The 20,988-nt window shown below is 35.8% G+C and overlaps 1 protein-coding gene across 2 annotated transcripts; it reads right to left on the bottom strand.

The window, feature by feature from the left end:
• Positions 1-4,065: 4,065 nt before the first annotated feature.
• On the bottom strand, positions 4,066-8,656 carry LOC143605041 (calcium/calmodulin-regulated receptor-like kinase 2). 2 transcript variants are annotated; one of them, XM_077081302.1, is made up of 8 exons: positions 8,469-8,656; positions 7,150-7,569; positions 6,917-7,070; positions 6,042-6,168; positions 5,824-5,909; positions 5,666-5,737; positions 5,365-5,568; positions 4,066-4,498 (listed from the first exon to the last, which is right to left on the bottom strand). In XM_077081302.1, the coding sequence occupies exons 2-8, from the start codon at positions 7,473-7,475 to the stop codon at positions 4,202-4,204; spliced, it is 1,266 nt and encodes a 421-aa protein (XP_076937417.1). In that variant the 5' UTR covers positions 7,476-7,569; positions 8,469-8,656; the 3' UTR covers positions 4,066-4,201. The 2 variants fall into 2 exon arrangements, with proteins under 2 accessions (XP_076937417.1, XP_076937418.1); XM_077081303.1 differs by lacking the exon at positions 8,469-8,656 and adding an exon at positions 8,444-8,466.
• Between the last annotated feature and the right edge of the window lie 12,332 nt (positions 8,657-20,988).

Below are 20,988 nucleotides of genomic sequence, written 5' to 3'. Positions count from 1 at the left end.
TTGAAGCTTCCAAGTAATCCTTCAATCATTATGTGTGTGTATATATCTAATTTAATATTGGTGGGTTTGGGAGGTGGGTTGGGTTGTGTGTGGGTGTGGCGGCCGAACGGGGGGGGGGGGGGGGGAAGGGTTGGGTAAATAATAATGTTTATGGTATTGTTTAGGTGTTAAGATTTAACGTATCTCATAATTTACCTAGCCAAACGAAGTCCGTTTTTGATAATTTTTGTCAGACTTGAGCGAAACTAGATTACAGTCAATGTCTGCCTAAAAACTTAATTTTCTGAAAAACTTGATGCCGGGTTCTTACGGTGTCCTCTACTGGCTTTCGGTTACTTATTATCTAATTTTTGCGACGGACCTTCTAAAATTAAGTTTATGTACAATGTCTAATATCCCAATATAAATTTTAATTATTCGAGGTCATCTAATCATGTTTACGAATTTATTCGTTTCTAAGTCGTTACCTATGGTTAATCTGTGCAGTGTTTGCTACACGCCAAAATTGAACTTTTTCGGGTTCCATAATTTAAAACTCAACTAAAATCAAAGGCTATGGTCAAAAATATTATTCCTATATATTTATTTCACTAATTAATACACGATTATGGTTAAGATAATTACCAGATTAGTCTAATTTTTGGCAGTTGTCACACATATTATATAGGGGGGTGAATTATAATTATCTCTTGTTTTTGCCTTCCAACTATCTCCCATCCGTACACAACTTTTTATAATAATAGTTTTTAAGAGCCAATATTTTTAACAGCGTTTGGGCGCATCTTAATACCGACTCTTCTTAGACGGGATGTCAACTGTTAATATTTATTTGGATTTTAGATGTTCAAGACAGACATGGCTCACCTAGAAATGTCTTCAAGGAAGAAATCCTATATTGTGAGAAAACCCCCCTTAAGTTAGGGTTTAAACTTAGGACATTAATAATTAAAATAACAATAAATTATATAGACTATACGGAAACTAAGACAAAAACAAGAAACTATCAAATATGTGAGAACGACTATATAAACATGCATCCTATTAACAACCAACTAACCTCAGGATCAGACGAAGTATATGACATCGGGTATATAAAGATAACGACTATCGAGAATGTTAAGGGGGACTAGATCACATGGTTAGTCTCACTAACTCTCCTAGACACTCCTAAGGTAAAGGCCAGATAAAGCACGTCGGGGTAAGGTCTACAAGGGGTATCCAAATGACACATCACGTGGTTAGTATCATTGTCACAATTATCATGCTAAAGCTAGTACTATCATTTAAAGGGATAATCAGGATAACTAAATCTAAAGCATTATAAAACTTTAAGCCATAGGAAACCTAAATCGAACTAGACTTTGCTCGACAGTCACGCAACATAATATTAACCGGATAAAGATACCAGACGACTAGACCCTCCTATCTCATGGTCAGACTCAAGGACCGTGTAAATAATTACATAATAGATAACTATCAAGAATCCTATGGTGGCGTCTACCATAAAATAACCGAAAACACTAGGTAATTGATCTACGTATAACCCTAACAAACACAACACAAAATCATGCAATTAACGAGACTAGATTCAAGTATAGCAATCAATATTAATAATTAATACATAAACATATTTTGATCAGAAAAGATTCAGACTCTCAATAGAAAATACATCACATACTCGTTACAACTTGAAAAACTAATTAAAAATTTAAAACACGTTAATAATCATTCTCAACTAGAAAGCATACAAATTTAAATTTGGTTGTTAGAAGTTAAAAGAAAAATGATGTGAGTTTTAGGGGTGTTCAAGAAATCCGAAATAAAAAAAAAAACGAAATCCGAACCGAAATCAAAACCCAAATAAACCGATTCGAATTCTTATTCGGATATTCGGATCGGATCAATCCGAATATCCGAATAACTAATTCGGATTCGGATCGGATTCGGATATGGAAATTTAAAAAATTCGGATTGTTCGGGTTATTCGGATATCCGTTTAATCCGAATAAAAAACATGATTTTAGTGCTATTTTCCGGTTTGGTATATTTATTAGACTATTAATTGAAGTTTAAACTTAAAATTTGTGTTAAGAGTAATTCGTATTTTCCGGTTTATATGTTTATTGTGATTCTAAACTATTAAATGTTAGGAACAAAAAAATAGGAAATTTTTTTAGGTTTATTTCGGATTATTCGGATATATCCGAATCCGATCCGAATTGAATTCGGATAGATTCGGATCGGATAGGAATATTCCTAATTCGGATCGGATTTCGGATATGGTCTAAAATTTTTCAAATCCGAATAACCCGAATAATCCGTTATCCGATCCGATGAACACCCCTAGTGAGTTTATGTGGCAAAGGTTTACCATTTGGATTTAAAACAATACATGGGTATATAGGTGGCAGCAATGTTACCACATGGGTTCGAAGATTGCCATAAGGTGCCATGTCCACCCCTATAAACGAACACAAGCCAATTTTAGTAGCAAAATCCATCATAACAAAGTTTGAATAAACATAAACAACTATCAAAAAACATAAAGCGAATGATAAACACACTTATTAACACTCAAATCTTCGATTTTGTATCCTCTCGCTTGATTCAAAACTCCCAAACTTCAACATCTCCGTGTCCACGTCATCCTCAGCCATCTCCAGGTCGTTAGAAGTGAAAACGGGTGAAAAATCGTGACTTTAAATAAGTTGAGATGAATCTGCCTCGACAGACCGATGGCGGACCGTCGGGACAAATGACAAAGGTCTGTCAGGTGTCCGTGTCTCAAACTAGTATGCTCATTAAATGACGCTAGCCAACCGATGTAAAGTCACATTGGTCTCGGTCAGCTAGCGACAGACTGCCGAAATAGGTGGCAGCGGTCGCTGGGAATCTCTAGAACTAAATGTTCTTTGTCGTTTTATGCATCCAACAGAACTCTCCCTGGACCTCACTTCAAATAATAAAAAAATAACGTGACTTGCACGTTTACCTACAAATTCACAAATATAAACAATTAAGCATACATTTCCATCGAATTCAAGGCAAAAACCAGTCACTATAAGGATAATTTAACGATAAAACATAGATGATTAAGCACACATCAATGGCTACAAACAAAAACCAAGTTAAAAGATATAAATGATCTTTTGTTCCTTGTTTATAGGGTATAAATGAGTGAAGCGACCAAGTTTCGTTAGACTTGAGCTTGCCTCGGGTTAAGTTCGATGTCCAAGGCTTGTGTTTGGTTTGGCAAAATTATTATAAATTTCAATTCAGTATAGACTCAACTCGATTATTATTTATTTAATTATGTTCATCATATTGGATATTACTATTTCGAACTATGAGCTATTGAGTGATATAATTCAAATGAACAATTTTATTAATAAACTCCTAACTTCTATTTTGATCGCGAAGAACAGTACCATATTCTAAAGGATAAACAACTATGCCTACTTCTAATGACGTGACATATGACATGTAAGTTAAAATGTACGTAATTAAATGTTATCTCGATAGTTAAAATGTATGCAATTAAATGGTATCTCAATCTATACAAATACCCCATAGAGAGATTCACACAAATATTATTATTTATTATTATTATTATTATTATTATTATTATTATTATTATTATTATTATTATCTTTTTTGTTTTATTTTCACTTTTCTAAGTTAATTGACACTAACTTCTAAATTTACTCCTAAACTACATGCCAATTTATCAGAATAGTATATGCAATAACCAAACACATTTGCTTCTTGATCCTAATGTTACTGATTAAATTGTCAATATAAATAACTAAAGGTCAAGAGAGAACAATTTGAATTATCAAAATGTATGGTAAAAAAGCTTGAATCATTACTCTCAAGTTGGATTTCATTTAAACCAAGTTAGATTTAATATACACATTTACACCTCTTTTGATTCTAATTAAACATGATGAATTGCTATGTTTGTACTTTGTAGGCATTTTTCAAATATTCTTTTCATTTTCATGGCCAACCGTATGTCACATAAAACATTGGTATATTTCACATGTATCATCCCAAAAATTTAGCAAAATTTCATAATATCATAAAATTCTAAGCTTATGTTGTTAGAATAGATTCTCAGACCCAAAGCAGTTCATTCTTTCCACCAAAATTTACTGCAACATGAGGCTGCATACAATTATAAATAACATATTTGAACCTTTTAAGATTCAGCAATGCTTGTCATCTTTTTCAACTGATTTTGCTGTAATTCTATTAACCCAACCACACCCGAAAACTCTTCACTTGCAAACGACATTGTACTATCTTCTCTAACCAACCGCTTCTGTTGCAGCCTGGCTATAGCCTGTGAAACCTCCCCAATTGACGGTCGTTTTCTTGGTGTTTTATGCAAGCATCTGTGTGCTATATGCGCCAAGCTTCTTACATCTTCAGGATCGCACTCGCCAGCAAGCTTATTGTCAAGTATTTCATCGATCCCATCTGAGCTCATTCCAGCCTTTTATATTTTTAAAGAGGAAAAAAAAACAAATTAAAGATGTGTACATTGAGTCTAAACTAAAGTCTAAATAATATTAGACGATAAAAAAAACAAGTCAAATACAAGCACCATCGACATATCAGTAGTATCAATCAATCCATGGATCAACAATGCACCATTAAAATATTAAAAATGAACTGTACTTAAATTTGGGCTTAACAGTTTTAAAATATGAAATCAAATTGATTTAAGATTAAAACCAGTGATAAATAAATTTGAGCAAATATATAAACAAACATAAACGAATGAACAAAAATGAACAGATATGAACGAACGTAACTGAATGAAGACAAACAAACGCAAAATGAATGAACATAAACGGATGTTCATGACCATAAACACATGTTCACAAACGTAAACGAACGTTCAGAATCGTAAATGAACGAACGGGACATATGCACATGTTCGTTTAACTAAATGACCAAAAATTGAAAAATGTATATTCACGTTCGTACATTTATTAAATGAACAAAACATAAACAAACTTCCCACCAAAAAATTAACTGAACACTTGGTTCAACTAAAAGTCTAAAACAATATTTTACAAAGAAAAATCCTAAATCTAGAGGCCACAAATCATTTACATACATTCAGAACGGGCCAGATAATGGGTCGAGACTATATTCAAATGCTTACAACTTCCAAAATCATTTTATTAGCAAAAAAAGATTATTCTTTTGAGAACAAAATGCAAGAAAATGCACTAATAACTTGTTTTGGGATGAACTCATTTTGACGGGTTATTTTAACCTGTCTGACCTGCTCATTTTGGCACCTATACCTAAAACAATTACATGATTTGGAGATGGATGGTAATAACTTACTAGATTGACATAATCAATGAGATTTTGTTGTGGATGAATGGCAGTAATGAGCTCAAACAATATGATCCCAAAACTGTAGATATCACTTTTCATTGTGAACTTGTTTGTGGATATATATACAGGATCAATGTACCCGTATGTACCTTTAAGCCCTGAATTCCTACCATCAAAAACCTCTTCTTTCGATAGACCAAAATCAGCAACCTAATCAATATTGTATTTTCAGGTCAAATACGCATCATTTTTCACAACATTGCAAAATATGAGAAAATCAAGCAAATGGGTTGAACAGAACCTTTACCTTGGCTCTTATTAAGTGGTCTAACAATATATTTGCAGACTTCAAGTCTCGATGTATAACGGGTGGAACTGCCTGCAAATGTATACATGTAACATAAGCGCCCATTGTTCAACATGTAAAACCATAAAACAGGACAATAATGGAGAAAAAAGTCGGACCCCATCGTGAAGGTACTCTATTCCATGTGATATATCGAGGGCAATTTGAAGTCTTTCTTGCCAATTCAATGCACGTTTTTCTTCATCTACATGCGGTTTCAGAACATAAAAAATTGTAAATATATGAATAAAGAATCTAATTTCTATCCATATTTGGGCATTATAAGCCTTATACTATATCGATTGTGGAACTTATAAAAACAAAAAGAACCACATACTATATAGAAAACTTGCCAAGCTTCCATTACTCATGTATTCATATATTAGCATGCGTTGTCCTTTATCTACACAATACCCGACTAGATTTACCAAGTTCCTGTGGTGCAACCTTCCCAGAAGAGATACCTGCAACAAGACTATCTTGAATTGTACCCAAGTATATATAATATAATTACACACATTTTCTTTACGAACAAATCGTATATTACACACAGATCTATACTACCACCCACTCAATCATGTAACTATTATTAACCTAAGCTTAGCTTCTACGAAACTTTTAGGCGATATTCTTTAAGGAGTTCTTAGTTATAGTATCTTTTTTAGGTTTAACTTCATTATAGTATGAATCACAAATTGCATACATAAAGAGCCTATACAAGCCAGGTAAAGCTAAGGTTTCCATGAGAACATACAATCCCGGAAGAACAAACTCTTTACAAGCTAAGCAAAGGGTTGAGTTTTTGCTAAGCTGAGAAAACTCTTGAATCTAAGTAAGGAGCACATAACCAGAAGCCATAAATTTATCTCACAATTCACAAACACTCCTTATGAATAAACAAGTAATGTGACTTGGGTTCTTTTTTCTATTGAGACAGAAGGAGCAACATAACCAGAAGCCATCGCATACCACCTTTCAAATATGCTAAATTCCTACATTATTTATTTTTTAAAGCACTTTATCTAGGTCTTTTTGTTAAATATATTTTTCAATGTGGACTTTCTGATTCGCTGAACATTATGAATCACTTAAAAATCATTAATCAGTCAACATAATGAGAAAAGTCAATTAATGGCAATTAAACTATTCTGATTTGGCATATTCCAATGGGCCTAAAGGTAATTTGAGAAATTACACCGAGTGTGACATTACCTCAGTTTGAAATTCGGTCTCCCCTTGTTTGGAATCAGAAGCAAGAACTTTCACAGCAACGACTTCACCAGCAGGCATTGTTGCTTTGTATACTGGACCAAAAGACCCTTGTCCCAAAATAGTTGTAAAATTTTTTGTAGCTTTTTGTATGTCCCTGAAATGGGCATAAATGTCATAACAGCCCAAATATATATATATATCAAAAGAAGATTAAAGCTTGTAAAATTTCATACTTGTAAGAGTATCTTGGTAATCCCGATGCCGAAACTAACGGTTCTTTGTTGTGTCGGTTCCATTTAGAGAGAGGTGGCGTTTTTGCAGGATATGTTGAAACTTTAACCGACACCGAGCTTGAAAAAGATTCACTCAAAATGTTACTCGTGTCTAAACCGTTTTGGCGTATAGGAAGAGTTGATGCACTGTGATCATTTGCACACTTTCTAAGATGTGCGCGCCTTTTGTACCATCTAACGCCAAAGAATCCAAGTACTGCTAGAAAAACACCAACCGCCACACCGACACACACTCCAATTATTACTAAATCCGCTTTACGAGCCATGTTTTCGGTATCTTTGTAGCATCAAAGATAACATCTTGCAAGTTTCAAGTTCCAAGTGTCATCAAAAGATCAAATTTAATTATTCAGTTAACTCCTGTAGAAGAAATAATAAGACAAAGTGATTATTGCGACGTTAACGAATATCAATAATCAGATAGTTGGTTACAATGAAGTGCTTTAGGTTATGGTTAGTTAATAAAGCTTCCCCTTTTATACAAGAAATCCAATTTTGTTGTATCAACTACTTACCTGCTCCTCAATATCATATTATTTAAACCCAATAGAGTCAAAGCTTATAGAATCAGCACAAATTTGACTATTTCAAGTTTACAACTTCAAATAAAGTGTTTGCAGGAAAACTGATCTACCAAATAAAATCGAATTAACCGACATAACCGAACCAAACAAAAAACCAAGGGGTCGGTTTAGTGATTTTCTCATAGCCGAAATATTCAAATCGGCTTCGGTTATGTCCAGATTGTTGACAAATAGGGAAGACATAGCAAGCAGCATGATTACTATTTATGAATTATGATCATACAATGGCAAAAAGATGCATAAACACTACTGAATTCAAAAGCAAAAGGGGCAAATTGGGATGAAAAAAAGAACAGTAATTGAAATCCCATGTGAGCATCCTACGCATTTAATCGGAAATCGACACAAATACGCAATTCAAAGCTTAAAAGTAACATGAACTAAACATATGACATAAAGGTTGACCATTGACCAACACAAAGCCAGCAATGAAAACAAATTCTTTTTAAGGATGTTTAAATCCAAGAAACACCCAAAGTTTCAAACTTTCGAAGGTTTATCACATAATGATTCTTGATCCCTTTAACCTCCCAACAATCCAACTAAATCTGAAAACTTTTTAACCCATGATCCATAAATTACAAAGCCCATAAACAAAAGCAATCAATTACTACAAATCAAGTACAAAAGACCAAAATGAACATAATTACAGAAGATATGTTCAAGGATCTTGACCTGTGAGAGAGATCGGCGAATTGCGAGAGAGTTGTTGAAGAATGAAGACTGAGTCGAGTGGTTTATTATTTATGAAAATGAAATAGAAATTGTCAAGTTGGGTGATTTGTGATTCAACTAAAGACGGCGTTGCTGGACGGATGATTGGGTGTACATACAAACTGTTATTTTGAATTAATTCAAGAATGTATGGGGGTTCAATTAATGTGTGTGGTTTGGTTGGTGTTGGATTTCTCGTCAACTGAAGGTCTATACACAACCTACGATCATTTCAAAGTATAAAAAGTTTTATATAAATACAGTGTAAAGTGTCATTTTTGTCCCTTTGGTTTAACAAATAATGCGAATTTAGTTCAAAATGTTTATTTTTTGCATATAGACCCTCCACGTTTCCCAGTTCTTGCCAATTACATCCAAATCACTAACCTTGTTAAATTTAATCGTTAAATCAGGGTTAGACATGTCTTTTCACTAATTCTTTATTATAATACTTATTTCGATGAACTGCGATTTTCGTCTCTCTGGTTTGCCAAAATCTGCAGTTTTAGTCCAGTAGATTCAAATTTGCAATTTTCTTCCCTATGGTTTCATTTCACTTGCAATTAAACCCGAATTCTCTAATCTCGTTAAGTCTGGTCATTGAACCCATCAGTGTGCCCTTCACGTGATGGGCAGTTTTGTTTCTTCTTTTCTCCTTTTTCCCCAAATACACCCATCTCCTCACGTTAGGGGGCTTGCGAATTAGGACTGAGATTTATTTGGGGAGAAAAACAACAAAATTGGTCGTCACGTGAGAGGCACACAAATGGGTTAATGACCTGACTTAACGAGGTTAATAAATTCGGGTTTAATTGCAAGTGAAATGAAACTACAAGAACGAAAATTGCAAATTTGAAACTATTGGACTAAAACCGCAAATTTGGACAAACCACAAGGACCAAAACGGCAGTTCACTGAATAAGTATTATAATAAATAAATAGTGAGAAGACATGTCTACCCCTAACTTAACGATTAAACTTAACGAGGTTAGTGATTTGGATGTAATTGGCAATAACTTCAAAACGTGAAGGGTCCATATGCAAAAAATAAACTTTATGAACTAAATTCGGATTATTTGTCAAACCATAAGGATGAAAATGACACTTTACTCATAAATATATTTTCATAAGTTTATTTTTGGAAATGTAATAATTATTGTAAATAAATATTTTTAATACTTATTTATTGCAAAAAAAAAAATAATTAAACTGCATGTAAAAAGAGAACCAAATTATTATATTTGGATATGTAATAGTTATTATAAATATAATACTTATTTATTGCAAAAAAAAATAATTAAACTACATGTAAAAAGAGAACTAAATTAAAACTCAAAGAAAAATAATTAAACGCTTACATCCGTTGTCAACATATCTTTTTACATGGACGGGGGCATATAAATGTATAACATGTTGACCCAAACAACCAAATCAAACGAACTTATCAAACAATCACGCGATATTGGGGTAACAACCCGCGACTCTTTTCATATAATCAAACGGACTTAACAAACGAACTTCACGAACTTATCAAACGAACATGGAGATGAGACTACTTGACTCTCTCTCAACTCTCTCTCAAAACTAATAATCTAAACCCTATATATAGACTTACTTAACTTGCTCTTCAAGAAATACTTTTCCTAAACCTACTACAGTTCAATTTAGTAAAATATAACATAATAAACCCTTAACTTTATTAATATTCAAGGTTAATCCTTCATTCACCCCCTTAATCTTGAATTGTATTTCTTCTTGCATTTGTTCCTCCTTTTCAACTGACTATAGCATACTTGCTTCACCGATTCTTCAAACTTAACATTCGTTCCTTCAGTACTTAAATTTGAAACCACATTGTCATTTTCTTTCTCGAATCGCTTCTTCTCATCAACTCAATCAACTCGTTCTTAATCAATACTCTCACGAACTCCAAACAAATCATTCGGGATCGTTCCAAACCGAATTTCCTTTACTTTCATAATCGATTTCACATCATAACTTTCTTTCTTTTCATCTTCAAAGTTGTTAGAATTACAACATACCTGAAGCTTGATGTTGTACGTCTTATTCAGATTTCTCTGAACCTTCATCAACAATCTCTCTTTCTGATCATATAGCTTCAATATCCCATTGGCTATTTCAATCTTACATCCTTCTTCATCCAACTTTCCCAAGCTAAGAAGATTGGTCTTCAACTTAGGGATATAGAAAACATCACAAAACGTTTTCTTTTCACCAGTCTTACTTACCACAGTCACATTACATTTACCTTTGATTTCAATCTCGGATCCATCACCAAACTTCACTTGACCTGAAACTTGTTCATCGAAGGTAGTAAAAAACTCTTTCTTTCCTGACATAAGATGACTTGCACCATTGTCTAAGTACCATGTACTTTCATTCTTTTCATCCTTTTCAAACACACCATGGATAACCCTTTTCTTCATTCAAACTTACTTTCTTTATTAAATCAACTGCCACGAACAAAGAAGGATCAACGTCATCTTCTTTCTTTGTCAAATTCACTTCATCATTCCCTTTGCTTGGTTCCTTACATTCATTCGAGTAGTGCCCAATCTTATCACAGTTGTAGCACGTTACATACTTCCTTCTATCTTCCCATTCTCCATGGTTTTTTTTATATTCACCCCGTTCATCATTCTTACGCTCATCATTCCATCTTTGGTTCCCTCTTCCTCGTACGTTGTATCTTCCACGACCTCTACCACGTCCTCGGTAGTTTTCAACTTTCTTTTCGGTTTGGGTGAACATGAGCTGACTTTGGGATGAACTTCCATTCACAATCTTGAACTTGTTTCTTTCTTCATATGCCTTCAAACGTCATTGTTTCGATGTCTGCGAGTAGCTCCATCGAAGAAACAACAGGTAAATATTTATCGGGAATAGAGTTCAAGAACTTTCTTACCAAAACCTCTTCTTCAAGTACTGCTCCCAAGCTCTTGTACTTTGATTGTACTCCACCCAACTTCGCAGCATAATCATCAATACTTTCTGTCTCCCCCATCTTCAATCCATCTAACTCGGTTCTTAGCATTTGAACACGAGCTTTCTGAGTTCTTTTTGCACCAAGATAACGAACTCTTAACGCTTCCCAAACATCTTTCGGTTCTGAATACTTGGCTATCTGAAGCATCACGTCTTCAGGTAGGGTTTGAAAGATAACACCCAAGGCCATAAACTTCTTTCTTTCTTCAATTCCATTCCCCTTTTCCTTATCAATAGCATCATGTAAACCATTCACACCTAAAATAAAGTTCACCATAACCGACCATGACGTGTAGTTGGTCGAAGTTAACTTCGGTGCTTGCAAAATAAAACTACCTATCGATTCTTTCACTGTTCCTGAGCTTCCTGCTTCTTTATCACCCGCCATAACACAATCCAAACGCGATCAGTGACGATTTTAAGTATTCAACAACTTTTGTCGGCAGCTCCTTCACGCATCAGCAAAAAAGAAAACCCAAGTTGAAAGTTCAATTTGATCAAAACAATCACAACAAATAATAATTTGCTGCTCAAACAATCACAACATGACAAAACCAATTGTTTCCACGTAAGGCAGTAGAGTTGTTCTATTTTCAATGCTCAAGAAAATTAATAAAAAGGAAAAAGGACAATGAACTACTTCCTTTTTTTTGCGGAAGTCTTGAAAACAAATCCGATGCACCAAACCCTTTTATATGAATCTTGGTTTCCAAGGAATTAATATGTTACTTCTTTGCAAGAAACCTCAACTGAATTATCTTCAAACAACGATTCTTCCAAACTCTTGAAACAGGAAACCCACAAACTTTTACGAACAACAAGCCTAAGATCTGATACCAATTGTTGGCCCAGACAGATCAAACAATCGAATCAAACAAACTTATAAAACAATCACGCGATATTGGGGTAACAACCCTCGACTCTTTTCATATAATCAAACGAGCTTAACAAACGAACTTATCAAACGAACATGGAGATGAGACTCCTTGGCTCTCTCTCAACTCTCTCTCAAAACTAATAATCTAGACCCTATATATAGACTCATTTAACTTGCTCTTCAAGAAATATCTTTTCTAAGCCTACTACAATTCAGTTAAGTAAAATATAATATAATAAACCCTTAACTTTATTAATATTCAAGGTTAATCCTTCATAACATGTGTCGTGCTAAAGTCGCTAATACCGAGTGATTCATAAATTAGTACTCATATTTAGACTAGCTAGACAAAGCGAAACATGACATAAATGTTCAAACTGAAAATATCCATAACCCTGACTATGATTAATCTTATTGCTTCGTCACGTTCCTTTTAGGCTTCAACTTATAAGAGGTGACTAGGTGAGCATGAAGCCTCGTTCCCTGTGGTAGCAACAAATTCTTTGTGCCATGTCGTGTTGTCTTGTTTATTTTATCTTGCTTCTCCATGTCACGATAAAGACAACGAGTCATATGATGGTGTTGTTGAATGTGCCGCATGTATCCCAAAACTTCCTTTGATGGTGCTCTGATACCAATTTGTTGGACACAGGGTATTGAAATTGAGGGGATTTATGTGTTGGTTTCGCGAGTTTGGTCTAATCACATGTGTGATATTCAAGATAGTTGTAATGATTATAAATGAACACAAAAATAGATAAGTAAGCCTAATTAGATGTATTGAATTGATCAAAATGATCTTGGTATTAACACCGATTATATAACATCCTATATACAAATAAAAATGGTGGGTATTTGATGACAACTATTTATAACGATTATTATTAAGAGTGTTCAAAAAAATCTGAATTATCCGAAATATTCGAAAATCTGAATTATCTGAAAATTCAAATATTTGAATATTCGGATAAGGATTCGGATAGTGATTTTGAAATTTTTTCGGATAGTTCGGATCTATCTGAAATATTTTTTAGTTATTAAATAATAAATATTATTTATAAATTATGGATAATTTTTCGATATTTCGAATAACTTTTTGGATATTTTGGATAATTATCGGATATTTTAGAACATTTTCGAATATTTCGGATACTTCTGATAATATTTTTTGATATTTTGGATATCCAAAATATTTTTAAAAGTAGTTTTTAAAATATTTTTATAATAACTATTTTTTCATATCCTTTCACTATTCGGTCAGATATCCAAACTTCGGATATCCTAAATTTCGGATTCGAATAGTGAAATCCACTATCCGACTTTAAACACCCATAGTTATTACGCCGACCTAATATTTCAACTATAATCACTTAATTACCCAACATTTAATAATCATACAGTGACTTAAAGTTTATAATAGCACACACATATCTCAATACAAAAATAATACTATGAAACCTAACTAATGATAGTAAGGGGGTTTTGGAATTGATAACTTAAATTATTGAGAGTCGTATAGAAACTATTTGATGGTTCTCAAATATTTAACTGAATGGAACTTAGAACAAACAAGACCAAAGTATGATTTTGATTGTGAATTTCATAAACCAAATTAGCTAGTATACGACCAAATGATTGGTAAATCACTTCTGCATATGTAAGTCTAGTTGTCAATATACTTTTCAACTATTGCTTTTGTTAGCCATCAGTCTCCCTGATAAGCTATCAATGATGTGAAATTGTCATTGTGCAAGGCCGACCATAGCAATCATTCCCATAGCTTCCCGTCAATTGTCATTTTCTTTTTCTATCATCCGCTTACTATTGATTCACATCCTTAATGAGAACCATTACCTTCTTATTCAGAATATAAGAAAGGATTTCAGATGATAGAAGCAGAATTTTTTTATATGGGTCATTATTATGTTATGGTTAGAATTACGTTAGAATTTTTGAGCTGTGTCATATACGCAAAAAATTTAAGCTTTTAGGCTAAGGGTAATGGGGCTTGATCTCACCCCAAGTGATCTAATACAAATCCGACACGCAGGCGCTGATGTGCCACATGATCAAGCCCCATAGAGTTAAGTGGTCTAGGTGATTGAGGGCTTGATTGAATTTTTTTTTGTTACACACAAAGATACTAAATTAAAACATTTCATTGAAACATAAATAGAAAGGAAAATAAAAACATAAATTTAAAATGCAACAAACTCTAAAAAAATACATAAAAATAGCATTTTTATTTTTTTTCGCCAATTCTTTCTGAATACGATCTTTTTGTTCCTCCATTATCGTTTGATCGGATGGCGGTAGGTGGCTATAGTCTTTGGTTAGAAAAGTCAAACTCTTGAACCGGTTTTTTGTATGTCGAGCTTCACCAATCGAGAAGAGGTCACTTGGCAATTCCTTAATTTTCTTTCTATAGTCGTCATAACCAACCAGTTTTTTTCCCACGTTCCCTACCCGGGGGGGGGGGGGGGGGGGCTGCAACCTTGGTCTTTCAAATGACCTTCGGACAAGTTTAGGTCGAAGTCAATTTGATTCTCCGACCCGCTCGATGAGACATATTTGCCGGACGTACTAGTTTTCGTGCGTTTTGCCTATTCGCCAAAGTCCTTCGCACATTGTTGCATCCATTTCGAGCACTCCTTAACAACTCCCACAAATAGCCCTCGTCAAACGTCTTCACCAACCCATACCTCCTAAACACCTATTGTTTCCATTCATCACAAGTGAACTGGTAAGCCGAGAGATCATCGTCCCACTCGGCCGCATTCGGTTAGCTTTTCGGTTTGTAGGTTGGTAAAAAATCCTACAAATTTACGAATATCGGTTCACCCGATATCATATTTTTGGTACGATCCGTACTCCCCACTTGCTTATAAAAACATTCCCGAGCCTTGGCCCAAAAAACTCAACGTCTTTGAAAGTCAGCTACAAAATAAATAACAAAAAATGTAATAATTGCATACAAAAACTAAAAAGATATATTAAAAAATAAAATTCGAAAAATAGTTAACCGCGTTCCGATCTTGGGATATTTCAATCCAACCATTTGTTAACGCGAGTTTCTCTTCTTTAGACCACGGAGTAACCTTCCGCTTACTCACAACCGGTGCCGATGAACCACCCGCTTCTCCGGTTTTCTTCCCCGTACCTTTGTGGGATCGTTTTGCGGGTTTAGCCGACACCGATTCCGGCTCCGGTTGTGTCTTCGGGACCGAATATTCGGATTGTAACATCTCGGAGTTGTAAAAAGTCTCGTTTTGAGAATACATGAAAGCTTGAGACAATTCGTCGTCAAAGTAGTTCAATCCTTCTTGAAATTGAGGGTCGTTGATGTTGAAATTACCCGAACCCGGCATTGTTATAAATTTGAGAAATTTATAGAGGTTTTGTAAATAATAGTAGAGAGAAAGGGAGTGAGATTGGTGTGTTATTTTTATAAAATGAGGTTGTTATTTATAGTGGTAGTGGTAGGGTTTGTAATTAAAATTAAAAAAAAACTTTTTTTTAGAACTCAAGTCCAACGGCTCTTTTTGAGCAAATCAATGTCCAACGGCTAGTTTAGCCCCGTGGTCCGCTCGCCCCAGTCCTTAACGCCCCTGATCGCGTGAGGGTGGTAGTGGTGTGCGCGACCATAGCCCGCTGCCGCATAGTTCGTGCCTCTTGGGTGACGCCCCATTACCCTTAGCCTTTGTGTTGAATAGCCTATAGGTTTCCTCATTTTAGTCGCGCTTTTCTCAAGTAAATAATCCTAAACCATATGTCATATACATAATTATGACACTTTCAAGTATTATGATTCACAAAAAGAAAAGTCTTACATATATGTGAATTAGTACCCATGGAATAGAAGCGTCCACCTACAAATTATTAGAATCATATGATCAATTGTTTTAGAAATCAAATAAACCTTCAAATAGCCTCTAGAATAATAAAAACACTTAATTAGCTAGCACGAAGCATAATGTGTCTCTTCTTGATTTGTCGTTATCAATTGAGCCGGAAGGAAATAATCCGTTTGGTAGCAAGTTTAATTCATGCATGTTAACATCCATAGAAACTTGACTAGTTAATTTTGTGTTCTATATATTTTAATTTTCGTAACTTGTAATATAACGTATTGTATTTCTTTCTAAAAAAGCACATGAAGCGATATCTCCACACTTTTATTTTGACAAATTTCTCGCGACTCATCTTTAGAGTGAGTCATATAGTGCGCTTTAAATTTAACTCCACACCACCAATCAAAATGTTAAGCATCCCAACACTTCTCAGCAACGAGGGCGCCAAGAGCACCGGCACGCGCGGGGTGAAAGCAACAGGAGGTAGGGTCATAAGTTTTTCAACCAATCACATTCACTTATTAACTTTTATATTAAAAGAAAGTTAAATAATAATTGTGTCGTTAGTAGAGGTGCAAACGAGTCGAGCTGCTCGCGAGCTGCTCGAGATCGGCTCGTGAGGCTCGATTGAGCCGAGCGTAAACGAGCCAGAGCCCGAGCTCAAGCCTAAAAGAGAGCTCGTTTAATAAACGAGCCCGAGCTTCACTTATCGAGTTCGATCCGGCTTGCGAGCTTAAACGAGTCTGTCATTTATATTATAATTATATATATTAATATATACATATATATTTAATAATTAATTGATATATATAATTTTATGAAAAAAAAACTAAATATCATACATTGTTTTATATATAAAGTTATAATGAAAAATACATATACAAATATAATTATAAATATATAAAAAAACAATTAATAAAGATTAAAACGAGCCGAGCTCGAGTTTGAGCTCCGTATAAGTTAAACGAGCCGAGCTCGAGCCTGGTCGAGCTCGAGCTCGGCTCGGCTCGTTTGCACCACTAGTTGTTAGTTAAACCATTACACCTATTTTATGAAAAAATTAATGAATGACGGTATTGAAAGCTCCTCCACTATAAATACACTTACCAACGAAATTCCGACAAATCATTTCAGCAACTATAGAGGTAGGGTACCAAAAAGACCCAAATACCCCTAAGGAACACCCGCGGGTCAATCAGAAGTCCTTCATAAGGTACCCGCGGGACATATGAACCATCTGCATAATCATTTGAGGAAGAAACACTCTCATAACACATGCGGAAGCATTCTAGCACCCTCAAGAGTCATCCGTGTAACACCCCGACCAATGGCGGATTATACATCGGGGCGCCACGTATTGTTTCATTACTCGTGACACTATTTGGGTGTCTATATTTAATAAATACATTTTCATTGCGCACGCGCAGAACACAAATCGTAAAGTAACATAAATCATATCATAACTCAAAATATTCAAATAACATAATTTGTCTTGTTACATTTTAATCTAGGTCCAAAGAAAAAGAAAACATCCTACGTGTCCTTGAGATTCCCAAAAGCAGCTACAGCAAACCTGAACATGTGTTAAAATAAAACGTCAACACTTGCGTGTCGGTGAGAAATCAAGTTTAATAGATATAAATAGATAATAACAAACACTGCGCGCAACATGTGCTTAACTGGGGTTTAACATAGGGTGTAATCAGATTGTGATCAAGCCTAAATAGATCATAGCTCATAGTTCAATCCGTGCTCCCAATCGAGCACAAAAACGAATAATCATACGTGCATGTGTAAACAAAACAAGAAAACCGTAAACGATAGGTCTCCCGTGTTCATCTAATGGATCCATGAAAACTTCGGAATAGGCCGAACAAAGCGGTTAATGATTCACACATACAAATAAACAGCCAAGTAAACGTCCATAACACATGGGGTTTTGCGCACATAAATTTCATAAACAAGTTTAAGACTCAAGTTGTACGAACACATGAACATCCCAAAACGTTAAAAATAAAAGGGGATTAAGTACGAGATTACTCACCTGTAAAAGGTGCGTTGAAAGATAATGCAAGAACCAACTTTTAAACAAGCAAAAGTTAACCTATAAATAAGAGGTTATTGGTTTAACGATTGGTTTTTATATGTCTTGAATATATGCAGTAAGTATCGATTTTTGTTAGTTAAACAAATTAAAACAAAATATATATATATATTCATATTTACCGAGATTCTGGGCAGAACAGAAGAGAAGACGGAGGCAAAGAGAGGAGTGGCGTTGCTGAGGAACTACGGCAGAGAGCAAAGGGAGAGAGATTTGGGGAGAGTTTAAGTGTAGTGTGTGTAGTGTTAATAAACAAGAAATTAGCTTAATTTATAGGAAAACCCAAGGGAACACAATCCCTAGAAAGGGGAAAAGATCTTATCAAATCAAGCAAAAGATATTAAAAAGCACAAGAATCCAAAAGCAAAAGATATTAAAAAGATATGCCGGCAGCTGCAGGGGATGGGGAAAAGCTGACAGGTTACAGAACAAAGCATGGTAGGTGTCAGATAAAACACTGTTCAAGGCATGCAAAAGAAGATTTCAAAAGATTATGTCAGTCACTTTTTCTGTCAACCAATAGGATTGGTGCGCATGCTGCGCCGAAAGTGGCTTTTCGGACAGATGTCTGACCTAAAGTGCTCATACAAAAGATAAGATATTTCAAAAGCATACAGGCTGACTTAAACAGAAGAAAAGACTTAAGGGTCTAGCGCGAGAAGACTCGAGCGCGCGCGAGGGCGAAGGCAGACAGAACAATCCTTAGCGCGCCGCGGGAAGAACTACAATCCTTAGCGCGTCGAGGGAAGAACTAAAATCCTTAGCGCGTCGCGGGAAGAACTACAATTCTTAGCGCGCCGCGGGAAGAACTACCATTCTTAGCGCGCTGCGGGAACAGTTTGCCTCGCGTATCGCAGGAACAGTTGGTCTTCGCGCAGGCTTCCTTGTAAGGAGTCTGGCGCGTGGAGCTGCGCAGACATCCTTAGGCGGGAAGAGCCAAATGACAAGCAAAGAGTTAGGAGAAAAAGGGGTTCCAGGCTTAAGGGTTAAGCAGAGGGGCGGGACGACGACAAGAGAGAAAAAGAGGCGGGACGGCGACAAGAGAGAAAAAGGGGCGGGACGGCGACAAGAGAGAAAAAGGGCGGGACGGCGGAAAGGAAATATTATTATTAGTAAGTAATATAAAAATATATATAATTTATTTAATGTTAAATTTACAAAGATTAATAATCAAATTTTAAATCATAAAAAGAATCGGATTCGAAAACGGGTACCTGGGTCGGGTCGGATTTGGGCAGATGTCACAGTCTCCCCTACTTTAAGAAATTTCGTCCCGAAATTTATCTCGAAGTAGGTTGCGCAGAGAAAAGGTGCGGGTACTTGATCTTCATCTGATCTTCCCTTTCCCAAGTGAACTCGGCTCCGCGCTTGGACTGCCAACGAACTTTGACAATAGGGATGCGACTGCGCTTGGTTTGCTTTACCTCGCGATCCATAATCTCAACAGGTTTCTCAACGAAATGCATAGACTCATCAACTTGAACTTCATCAAGTGGTATGTGGAGGTTCTCGTCAGCTAAACATTTCTTGAGATTGGATACATGGAACGTTGGATGCACATTGCTGAGCGCGGGCGGCAGGTCCAGTTTGTAGGCAACTTTTCCCACCCTCGCAAGAATCTTGAACGGACCAACATAACGAGGTGCAAGCTTACCTTTCTTCCCAAAGCGGACAACACCCTTCCAGGGCGACACTTTGAGGAGAATAAGATCACCAACTAGAAATTCGAGAGGCTTCCGCCTGCGATCTGCGTAACTCTTCTGTCGGCTTCTGGCAGTCAGCAGATGATCACGGATCTTGGTGATTTTGTCGGTTGTCTCTTGAACTAGTTCGGGTCCTGTGATTTGAACTTCACCCACTTCGCTCCAACAAATCGGTGAACGGCACTTTCGACCGTAAAGTGCTTCAAATGGGGCCATACCGATGCTGGAATGATAGCTTTTATTATAAGAGAACTCGATTAAAGGTAGGTGTGAATCCCAATTACCTCCAAAATCAAGAACACAAGATCGAAGCATATCCTCAAGGGTTTGGATGGTTCGCTCAGACTGTCCGTCAGTCTGAGGATGATATGCAGTACTCATGTCCAAACGAGTTCCTAACGCAGATTGGAGAGATTTCCAAAAGCGAGATATAAAACGGCCATCGCGATCGGATATGATGCTCAAGGGAGTACCATGACGGCAGACAATTTCCTTGACATATAGATGCGCAAGTTGTTCAACACGGTAGGTTTCACGAATGGGCAGAAAGTGGGCAGACTTGGTCAATCGATCCACTATTACCCAAATGCTATCATGTTTGCTTGCGGTCAAGGGTAACTTGGTGATAAAGTCCATTGCTATACTTTCCCATTTCCACGTATGAATTTCAGGTTGTTCGAGCAAACCAGATGGGCGTTGATGTTCAGCTTTTACCTTAAAACAAGTTAGGCATTTAGCTACGAACACAGCAATATCCTTTTTCATACCGGGCCACCAATAAGAAAGGCGCAAATCTTTGTACATTTTGTCAGCACCAGGATGAACGGAATACCGAGTTTTGTGCGCTTCACTCAGTATGACAGTGCGAAGATTCTCATCATTGGGAATCCAGATGCGATTGATATAACAGAGAATTCCATTCAGGTTAGGGACTAGATGT

This window comes from Bidens hawaiensis, unplaced genomic scaffold (genome assembly GCF_021521415.1).
Source record: "Bidens hawaiensis isolate Kalapana, Puna unplaced genomic scaffold, B.hawaiensis_p1.1 tig00067740_1, whole genome shotgun sequence".
NCBI lineage: Eukaryota > Viridiplantae > Streptophyta > Magnoliopsida > Asterales > Asteraceae > Bidens > Bidens hawaiensis.
This window is presented reverse-complemented; position numbering and strand designations above follow the sequence as displayed.